The sequence below is a fragment of the Alligator sinensis genome, unplaced genomic scaffold (assembly GCF_000455745.1).
Source record: "Alligator sinensis unplaced genomic scaffold, ASM45574v1 scaffold130_2, whole genome shotgun sequence".
In the NCBI taxonomy this organism is placed as follows: Eukaryota; Metazoa; Chordata; order Crocodylia; family Alligatoridae; genus Alligator; species Alligator sinensis.
The window spans coordinates 1192840-1203505 of NW_005841913.1; the positions used below are offsets into that span (position 1 = coordinate 1192840).

At 42.5% G+C, this 10666-nt stretch overlaps 1 protein-coding gene across 1 annotated transcript in view; it reads right to left on the reverse strand.

Moving 5' to 3' along the window:
* Positions 1-4853: 4853 nt before the first annotated feature.
* The window catches only part of NBAS (neuroblastoma amplified sequence), a 383345-nt gene continuing 377532 nt past the window's right edge, over positions 4854-10666 (reverse strand). The window contains exon 52 of the mRNA XM_025198082.1: positions 4854-6028. Within this exon, the coding sequence (XP_025053867.1) occupies positions 5753-6028 (276 nt within the window). The 3' untranslated portion in view covers positions 4854-5752. The remainder of the gene's footprint in view (positions 6029-10666) is intronic.

Consider the following 10666-nt stretch of genomic DNA (forward strand, 5'->3'; position numbering starts at 1 on the left):
ACAGGGAATAAAACCTGGGAAGGAAATTAATCTAAAGGGGGAAGGATGTAAGTTCAATAGGATGATCCAGTTTATTTAGGCTTAATATGAAAGCTTTATTGATCACTCTCAAGTCTTATTCTGTCATCAGAAATCACACTAATGACTTCCTATTCTACATATAAGTTCTAGGCTTGGTGCATTTTCTTCCTATTACACCTGGTTTTAACCCACCAGAGGATTTAGCAAATACCACCTGGAAACTGTTTAGCGTTTCACATCTCCCAAAAAACCCACATCTCAGTTGTTTGGCTAAGGGCTGTAGTGTCTTGGCCAGTAAATAAATAGGAGGCTTCACTTTCCAGGACTCCCTCACAATAACCAACAAATAAAAAGTGGTATCACGTACTGTTTCAAAATGTAGTGAATTGGGTGTTGGTAATGAAGGGACTGTATAGGCATAGAAAACTGCTCTCAGTTAAACTCATCCACTCTCATGCAGCTTCAGAAAGTGAAAACCCTATTTTGAGCCTCACAATTCTGGCCTGGATGTGAGGGCTATCCACAGGTGAACTGGACTGTAATATCCTCTAGACAGATCTCCTGTTTGCACAATACTGAGAATGATGTGATGGCTCAGTTGGTAAAGAATAATATTCCCCTACTCTGTTCAAATAGTATAGTTGATGACTTTGGCTACCAATCACAGAAAAATTACACAGATAAAATGAATCAAAAGAAAAGCCAAGCATGGGTTTGTCTACCAACTATGTATAGAAGGCTTCTGCTCTGCAAGTTTTTAGTAGAACTTATCTTCAGTGATCGCTTCTTGGCCTCTTGAAGGCTCAGATCAAGTGTAGTCCCCGCTGGGTACCGGATCCTTCTCCCAAGCACCTAGTCCTTCCTGGTCTCTCTCTGTGGGCCTCACGCCTATCTCTTCCAGGTCTGCTATGGCTCTGCACTTTGCCCCTCAATGGCTCCCATTCTGTCTGGGGCACCAGACCCCCTGTTCTTCTGGCCTCTCTCACTGGGCCAGTTGGGACCCCCATTCCTTGCCTTCCACAACCACCAGATGTTGTTCAGCACCAGCTCTCCCAGGCCATTGCCTCGGTCCCCAGGCCTCTCTATTCCAAGGCCTGTCCTGCCCCTCTTGGGTGCTGCTCTTTGCTAGCTGGCCTTTGGGCCCTTGGCCTTCTGCTCTCTGTTGCCCCTCTCCAGGGTATGGGCTCATCCACTCCTGTTCCCAGGCCTTTCTGTTCCAAGGCCATGTCTATTTCTGGGCTCAGCGCTGCTTATGTCAGCACAGTAGTTATCAGGAGCCCTGCTGCCAGGAGCTCTTTTTGCAGTGGTGCACAGGCTGGACAGCCTGCCCAGCTTAGGCCTTGGGCATATGTGCCTCAACCCCGGTCCCCTTTTGGTCATCTGACTCTCTAATCAGCCCCCCTCCACCTGCAGTCTGCTTCTCAGGCAGCCAGTCAAAGTGAGAGGCATGTGGCAAATGCCCTGTCAGTCCCCCATATCATTGAACACTTTGAGGTACAAAGAAGCCCTTGACAGACGGTGGTGGTGTTAACTGTCCTTCTACAAGCCTTTCTGTCACAGAAAGGGCAAGTTTCCTGAAGGTCTGCTTCTCCTAATTCTCTCTCTCTTCAGTACATGGATGTCGGATGACTTCCAGGAAAGTCTGGACCTCCTCCAGCATAGTGTGAATTTTTCGGAGGTCCAGGAGAAAGGTTGTTCATTGGAAAACTCCGCTGACTTCAGCTAAGTTACTTGTTTCATACAAATGCAAATGAAATGAATCAACAGAAGTGTTTTAGTGTGACAGTTGAATCATCCAAATGCCACTACTATAAATTGCTAATTAATTTACTCGCACCCTCCCCGCTAACTATTTTTTAAGACTAATACTTCAAACCCATGCCTGCTTAGGCCCCAGAAACATGCTGTAGACACTTGATTATCCACATTTTCAAGCATTTGCCACTGCTGTTGACATCATTAGACCCTGGGGTGCTTGACTGCATCAGAAATCAGGCCCTATCTATTTATGGAACTGACTGTACTGCTAATACCTAAATTCTGGTTAGTTCCTTTAGCAGATGACTAAACTACTTACTCAAATCCAAGACAGAGGGGGTTTTTTTTGCCCTATCAGCATGGAAGAAAAAAAAGCCTACTCTCTGATTTGAGTACTAGCTTGGGGCAGGTGGCAGCTCAGCATGGGCTTTGGCCCTGGGGTTGGGCCATTGCCTCCCCCAGGTCAGAATGGCTCATGTGGCAAGGGAGAGGGTGTGCAGCCAACAGGAGTGTGGGGGAGATCATGGAGTGGTAGGAAGGAACCTGCACCCTGCCCCACTCCTCCTTTCCCCCTTATGACTGTGTCTGCTATCTCCTTCCTCCCTGCTCTGGCTCGGGTCCCTACAGCCCCAACCCCACCTCTCCTGGAGCTGCCACATCTTACTTCCTGGGCTGGGGCTGCACCACTGCTGACTGCCCTGGAGACGCACTGATACAGCATAAACTAAGGTGTGGGGGACAGGGAGTGGAGGGAGAAGGCATGATGGGACATGGGGTAGGTGGTAGGGGGCAGGCCACAGGGGGTGGAGGAGGCAGAAAGTGGTGGGGCAAGCACAGGCAAGTGAGGACAAGGGTCAGGGGAGTAAGGGGCAGAGGTTTGGCTCCTTGCCACCTGCTGTGCTTTCCCAGCCACAGTAGCGGTGGGATGCATTTCAGATGACCTTCCACTAATTAGATTCTATACCTGGAAAATTAGAATTTACCAGGTATAGAACCTAATAATTGGGGGGGTGGGGGGGGAGGGCAGCTTTTTTAAATATGAAGTTGCCTTGGATTCAGGTAAATATGGCAATATTGGTTGTATCTAAATAAAAGATTCAGTTCAGAGTATTTAGTGACCAGCAATGTTTTAAACAACTACCAAATGTCAGTCAAGTAAATTGACTACATCTACGTGACTCAAGTGTTAATTTGTCTAAATTCTGCTAACAGTTGAAGGGAGCATCTTAATCTAAAAACCTACACTGTAGGCTCGGCTCATTTGCTAACATACTTTAGTACTCATTTCCAGAGCTTCTAATCTTCATTAATTTATCCAGGCACATGAGAAAAATTCACACACATATGGGTCCTTAATTTATGTATCTTCTTTCTTATAAACATGTGGTCACACACAAACAAAGCAGACCCTTGCAAGGTCATTAATAAGACTGTTACTTCTTTACTGTAAATAATTCTTTATATAAGTTTCAGGGCTGTCCAACTGGTGGTTTGTGGGTCGTGGGCTGCCTCTCCCTTCATTGCTCCAGTTGCAACAGCAGCCAGTCTCCAGGCTTCCTCTCCCTGCTCTGGCTTTTGCTACATACCCCCATCCCAAAGGGCAGGGGGTACTGCAGTACAGTTCAGCCTAGAGAGCTAAGGGTCAGCCTGGGACCATGCACAAGGTGCACTGAAGTGGGAAGTGCCCACAAGGACATGCAGTGCAGTGGTGGAGGGGGGCATGAAAACGCAAAGCAGGGGCATGACTGCACAGGGCAGCAATGAAGGGGGTCACAGATACACGGTACAGTGGGAAGATAGGAGGATGGGAGTGTCTGCATGATGCACTGCCTGGTGGGGTCCCTGGTTCATCCTAGTGCAGCCCTTAGTTGCTTAGAAGTTGGACAGCCCTGCTGCAGATAATAAAAGTGTTGCCTTCACACCATAAGCTTCATCAAGACACTACAGCCTGCATGCAGCAGCTCACTTACCTGCAGGGAGTTCAGTGATCTTCAGTCAACACCTACTGAATTACCAGCAGCTGTGAAAGGGTTACTACTGGGCTCTAACTAAGAAAACCCACCTTCCCCACTTAAGACCTGTAACCTTATTTTGGAGGGCTGATATTTGGAGAAAGTGTGCGTGTGGTACATAAATACGGTAGGTCAGGTTATGACAGAGGAAGGCAAGGAAATATTGCATCAATTAGGGATATAAACATTGTTAAAAAGTTATCTGTTTAATCTCCACTAATTATATCAGTTAAATGGTTAACTGATAACACATACCTAGGTGTGAACGGGTGGTTCAGAGCTCTGGGCTGGTGCCTGCCCTGCCCTGCCACAGGAGAGGAGCTGCAGCTGCCTGCCCAGAGCAACGCGGGGAACCAGGGGCTGTACACAGCCCCGTTCAGACACAGCTGCTGCTCGGAGCCACTTCCGGAGGTCTTTGATGGGGTGAGGGGGGCAGGAAGGCAGGAGCAAGGCCTCCCAGACAACACAGCCCACGTGAAGCCATGGGTGGCAGCAGCAGGCGAGGGGCTTTCTCAGACCATTCCGCCTAGTGTGCTCAGAGGGAGAAAGCAGGCAACGCAGGTTAGGGATGGGGTTATACTTTAAGTAGCCTGCAATCTCTCTGGTACCTGTGAAGGAGCAGTTAACTGCTTAATTGACAAGTCGTTAGGCCCCCTGCTGTTTTTCTCTTTAACCTCATAGCCTATGGGTAGTAGTCCCCCCTCGAACCTCCTCCTCCCTCCCTCCTGCCAGCCCTGCTGTTTTCCTGTTCCTGAGGCACCATATCACTTCCCTTCCCTGCCAGACTGCACCCTATGCTAAAAGTTAACTGGTAATGTATTACAAGTATAAATATATTTGGCAATTAAACATTTAAATGTTTAATTTTTCACAACCCTTGTCTCAATATCCATTGCTGGAATGGAAGCAAATTGTTTATTCACCCCAATTTTTCCTCAGGTTCTTTCAAAGATCTGATTTCAAAGGCATTAAGCACAAAATTTGACAAGAGAAATTCACATGTAAATTCTAGAAGCAGACTTAAATAGATACGAAAACAAACAAATATGTTAATACTGGGTCCGTGGGTAAATGCATTCTCTCACCATTTTTCTTATCGACAAACCTTGGAATGGGTCTTATTTTTTTTCCATAGCAAAAAGGAAAACATATTTGGAAAGAAAGATGTTCTTTTAATGCCTTAGGAATACCATATGCCCAATTGCACACATAAATGATGATTTGAGCCAGATCTTTTCAAACTGTCGAGAATAGGCTTCAATGACCAGACAATACTAGAACATGACACAAGTCCTCAAATTGTCCTTCCCTTCTCTCCATAAAATTATATTACCTGAAGAAAATAGGAATTAAGAAAGAAGTGGTCCCAAGAAAGATAATACTTAGCTGAATCAAAAGAAGAAAAAAAGGAACATATTAAAAAATATCTGGTGAAACCAGTGCAAACCAATACAGTGCAATACCTGATCTTAAGACTCCAAAATATCTCATAAATTATTTCTTTTTATGGTTTGTTTGTTTTAGGGATCTTTATTTATATTTATAGCTTTACATTTTGACAAGGGTATAAATTACTTACACAAACTGTGTGGCAAAAACTTATAACCCTACAGCATTATAAGTTGTTTTCCGGATAGCTCATTTACAAGTTACAGTCGTTACACTTAAAAAGTTTTTGCCAATTAGAAATTGTATTAGCTTGAATGATTTCCTATAAGTATAATGAGAAAGATACATGGATAATGGGAAAGAAATTTGGACTGATCAATTCCAAAACAACTGAAAATATATCAAGTGAACCCACTGTATATGCACTTCTAGCATTTTTATGAGTTATAGGTACTGACGATTAACACCAAAATATGTCACTTCATTAGAACAACAATTTGCCTCTTACATGGAAAATTTCCATCCGAGAAGCAGACCCCTGGAAAAACATCTTTAGGCAGCTGTTTTGCCACTCAAATCCAATGATGAATGGCATGGAGGGCAGTAGTAAAGGTCCTGAGTGCAGGATGTGTCCCTTTGTAAGACATCAAAAGAGACCCTGCCTCTGCACTGAAGCCTTCTTCCTGTAATTGTTTTGCTATTTCCTCCACATTCCAACTTCCTTCTTCCTGTTTGGCCAATAAATGGTTGATAAGGTGAGGGTAGAAGACAGTGGAGATGCACTTTACCACTAACTTTTCGTTCAAGAGCAAGGAAAGAATTTCAGAGTCACAATTGGAATCATCAACCTAGAAAGAAAGAAAGAAAAAAAAAAGTTATTGGGCAAATCCATAGATTCAGAGATCTTTAGTAGGGGTGTGAAAAATGGGCCGTATTCGATTCATATTCAGCCCGAATTGCGGACGGTGATTTGATTCATTGATCCAAATCACTGTCCCCGATTCGATTTGGCTGAATCCAAATCTGAAGATTTGATGCTGATTCAGAGAATCAGCGATTCAGCCATAGACACAGCTTTAAGTGTTTTTTCTACATACCTCGAGGTACCATGCACAGCTTATGAATGCTGGGATGCTGGGGCGGATGGAGCATCCCACAGGAGTGCCACCCCCCCCCCCCAAATGTGCTTGGCAGCGAACCCGGAAGTGGACTGGAAGTACTTGTGGTCCACTTCCTGGTCTGCCGCCAAGTGCGCCCCCACCCCCAGCTCAGCAATCAGCCACCGGGGGAGCCTGGGTGCCTCCCCAGACCCATGAGGCATCAGTTGCGGAGCTGGGAGGTCATGGGGGGGGGGGGCCACTTGCTTCCCGGCAGACCCGGAAGTGCTTTTGGTCCACTTCCAGGTCTGCTGCTGAGCTCCCCGTGCTCCTGTGGGATGTTCCATCTGCCTCATCATCGCAGCATTCACGAGCCGCCTGCTACCTTGAGGTATGTAGAAAAACACTTAAAGCTGTGTCTATGTCCAAATTGCCGAATCGCTCCGAATCAATTTGGAGGGTTCCAATTAGATTCGGAGAGATTAAAGGGTCTCCTGATTTGATTCAGATTCGGAGATTCAGCTGCCGAAACTTCACCAAATCAAATCAAAGCATCTCACAGCCCTAATCTTTAGGGCTAGAAGGAATTCTGAACATTATAACCATGTAGTCTAAACTCCTTGGAAAAGCAATGGTGTAAAATTGTCAATAATATCTCTAACACTATGAACTTTTCATTCAATGTAAAATTCCAAACCAGCATTCATTTAATAAAAACTCTTGCACAGCTATTTCAAACTAAGAAACAATGAGGCTAAATACCATGTCTAAGGTAATAAGAAACTATTACAGATCTTAAAAAAAGACCAGTCTTCTCTCTCAGTCTCTCTACTTGATGTTAATATAAGAATATATCTTATGAATATATTTTATTAACAATACCTTATATCTTAATATAAGCTTTCTTACTAATATAAGAATCAACCAAGCTGAAAAGGCACATTGCAAAGTAAACCAGGTTTTCAGGCAAATCCGTTAGTGAGATTCAAACTGCACTACAAAGATGTCATTTTAAAATGAGTTTAGATCCAGATTTTCAAGTGCTCAATATCTGTAGTTTCAATGACATTTTCAGGAAGGCTCCTCTTTGAATACCAAAAGGAGCGCAGGGTTTTCAGAAGTAATGAGGTCCATAGATGCTTTTGAAAACTTCCCCAAAACTGACCTGGTAGTTTTTGGCAACCTATTTTTTGTGCCTGAATGAGAGCAGAGCTTTTGTGAAAATCTGGTTTATATCTGCACACAAAGCTACAGAAATACATGTTTTAATTTTTAATTATTTTAACTTTGCAAGGCAATCAGGAACAGGGTCCTTGAAATACAATGCTCTTTAAGTAGGATAAAGTGTCTTCAATGTCCAGAACAAATTAATATACTGGCACTACATAAAGAAGCCTCTAAGAAGCATGTAGAAACCATCCTTTTTTGGATGCAGTCCATCAGATAAAACACTAAATGTAATAGTTTGGTTTGTAAGTGATGGCTGATTTTCTCAAACATTTTTTTTAAAAACTCTATCTCCCTTTTTCTCAGCCTCTGTCCCATTTTCCAGAACATTTGTCTAACACATTTTGACAGCTGGTACAGCAAGAGGTGTCAGTAATGACATTCATGCTGATTCCTTAAGTGATCTGGTACAGCGCAGCTCTGCCACTGCTCAACGTGGACAGATTCAACTACATATGCTATCTCAACAGTACAAGTCACTATCATACTTGGAGGTGTTTGACAATTTTTTGACCTAACCAACATCATAAATCATTTCATCCTGACTTTTTCAGGACAACAACCTGAATTTCCATGCCTATCATTTCTGTCTGCCTTGCTCACGTCTCTAGTTAACCAGTGCAATGCAAGGCTTAGTTTCCTTGTGCTTTCAATAAAACTAGAAGGTTAGCTGGCTTTTTTTGTGCGTCTCAGGTATCATAATAGGTATCTTTTTATATTCCAATTCTCTATTACATGAACATTTTGTCCCCAGTTCTCAGTTAACAGGGAGAATTGGCAGCAAATACAAAATATTCCTTTATTAAGGACATTAAATACACATTTCTTCAGTGGTCCAGAACAACAATCACCTGAATCTGCTTCCAAACTTGGTGAATTGGATATGGCTTGCCACCACTGCTTATTCCAGAGGTACAAAAGCACAAAGAGCATCAGAAACCTATGTGAGATCCTACCATCACTGAAGTCTATAGGAGATTTGATCACTGACTTTAAAAAGGAATGACACAATTGAACCTTTGCTTGAGAAACTATAACATTATTTCAGAACATTGTCCTTAGATATTTTCTCACTAACAAAAGCAAATGATTCTGTTGTGAATGAGGGGATGGGAGCAAACACTGCTCCTGTTTAAAATGGAGTACTCCTCATACCTCTTTCCCCACAGTAGAAAGAGATAAAAGATGAGATATGTTCACATGCCAAGAGTGTAAATTTCATAAACTATATAAAATAAGGCTTCAGGTTCAATCACTCTCTGAGAACTTATTTTAAACATCTTATTTTACCTTTAGGAAAATTACATCTCCTATGTTCTGCCTATTTACAAAACTTCCCTCCCTGGGAACTTCAGAGATTTTTAAAAAGAAGGTGATGGAGAAAACAGGAGACAGAAGAAACTATGCAATTCCCTTAATTATCATTTCCTTTTTACTTCATTTAGAGATTTGTTTTTCTTTTCTGGTCACTGAAATCTTAAAAATAAATAAATAAATAAAAGCCTTGAGGTTTTTTCCTGATTCCTTTCTATTACATTATCTGTTATATTTAAAAAATATATTAGTGCAAATCTAGTATTTTTTTAAACATATGGTAATTCTCTGTTTCTGTAGAAACAACTGTGAGGCCTCTGCCACATATTACACTTCAGGCGCGATTAACCAGTTAATTACATCTTAAGTTGTACCTTGGCTACATGCTAAAGCAATTAATGGCGTCAGAAAGAAAGGAATAAGCCACAAAGTTATTCCACAAATAAAGCATAACAACTCTGTGGCTGGTTCCTGTGTGTCCACCAAATGAACGTATGGCCAGGTGCACCCCCACAGCGGGAGCTCAGATTCAGTGGATGAGGCTCCCAGCTTCAGAGCACGTGGTGCACCCCACAGATATAAGCCCAGATCAACTGTGGGAGCTTGCTCCTTGGATCATGATCCTAGGCTCCCCCGGCCCTGGCAATAAGCTATGGTAGGATCTGGTGTGCAATCCCACAATCACACCTCCTACCATGCAGTTGTGGATTGAACAGATCATGCATGAGGTACCTTTAACCTGCATAGCTGGGCTCTAAGAATACTAAAATGTTTGGTGTAGCCAGCATCATGGCTTACAGCCAGAATTTTAGTTTTGTACTGACTTTGCAAATCAGAAATGACTGAAATAATAGAAGTTTAAGGACACTGGCAATCAACTGCTTTTTCATTTTTCAAAGACATTGCAGCTGTTTAAAATAAATCTCCTATACTACTGCTTATTGTGCAGTACCAAATAGCTCAGACCTTTATTAACACTGAAGGCCTGTGTTGTCCAACTACTGAGCTGTTATCTGCTTGGTTCTTGGTTTAAAGGCAGGAGGTAACCTTACACAGCACTTCAGTGTTTGATTTTATAGATTTACACAAAGCAAACAGTAATTACAGTAATGAGGTGGACCAGAAATCCAATTGTACAGTGAATGCAAGGCCAGATTTAAATTAGTTTTTAGGCCATTATGCAATTGTTAATGGATTGGCCTTTACGTAAAAAAACACTGCAAGTTGGTGCAATTTCACACACTGCACAATTTCACATCGCAGGATTTTAGAAAACAGACAGGCCTGGAAATAAAATAATCTCATGCTAAAAAAGGTTTTAACAAAACATAAATCTCATAAACCAGCCACACATGCATGCCAACACTGTACATACGTATGTGCTATATATGCAAGCATTAAGGAAAAATGTCATAAGGCACACAAGTTGAATATTTACAGAAACAAAAATCTGGGGCCCCAGCACACGCAAAGAAAAATATTCAAAAGACTCTTGGTTATGACTGAGAACCATACATTAAACCAAAACCACCCCCCAAAAAAATCAAGAGGGGATATAGGGAAGGGAGATCTGCAAATTCTAGCAGGCTAAACTTCAAATAGTCCCTGAAGAGAAGGCTTACTTTCACATTTCTTTGGGGTTGTTAGAAGATCTGTTCATAAACCTGGATCAAGTCTAATAATTTTAATCAAGTGTAATAATTTTATCTCTAGCCAATGTCTCAGAGATACAAATGAACTCCGCAGCCTGCCAACATGTTACACAGGGCTACTGAGCCCTCCCTTTTTTTTATGCAAAGTGCTAATAAGTTTAATCAGGATTTCAGAAACAGTGGAAACTGAAGAGCG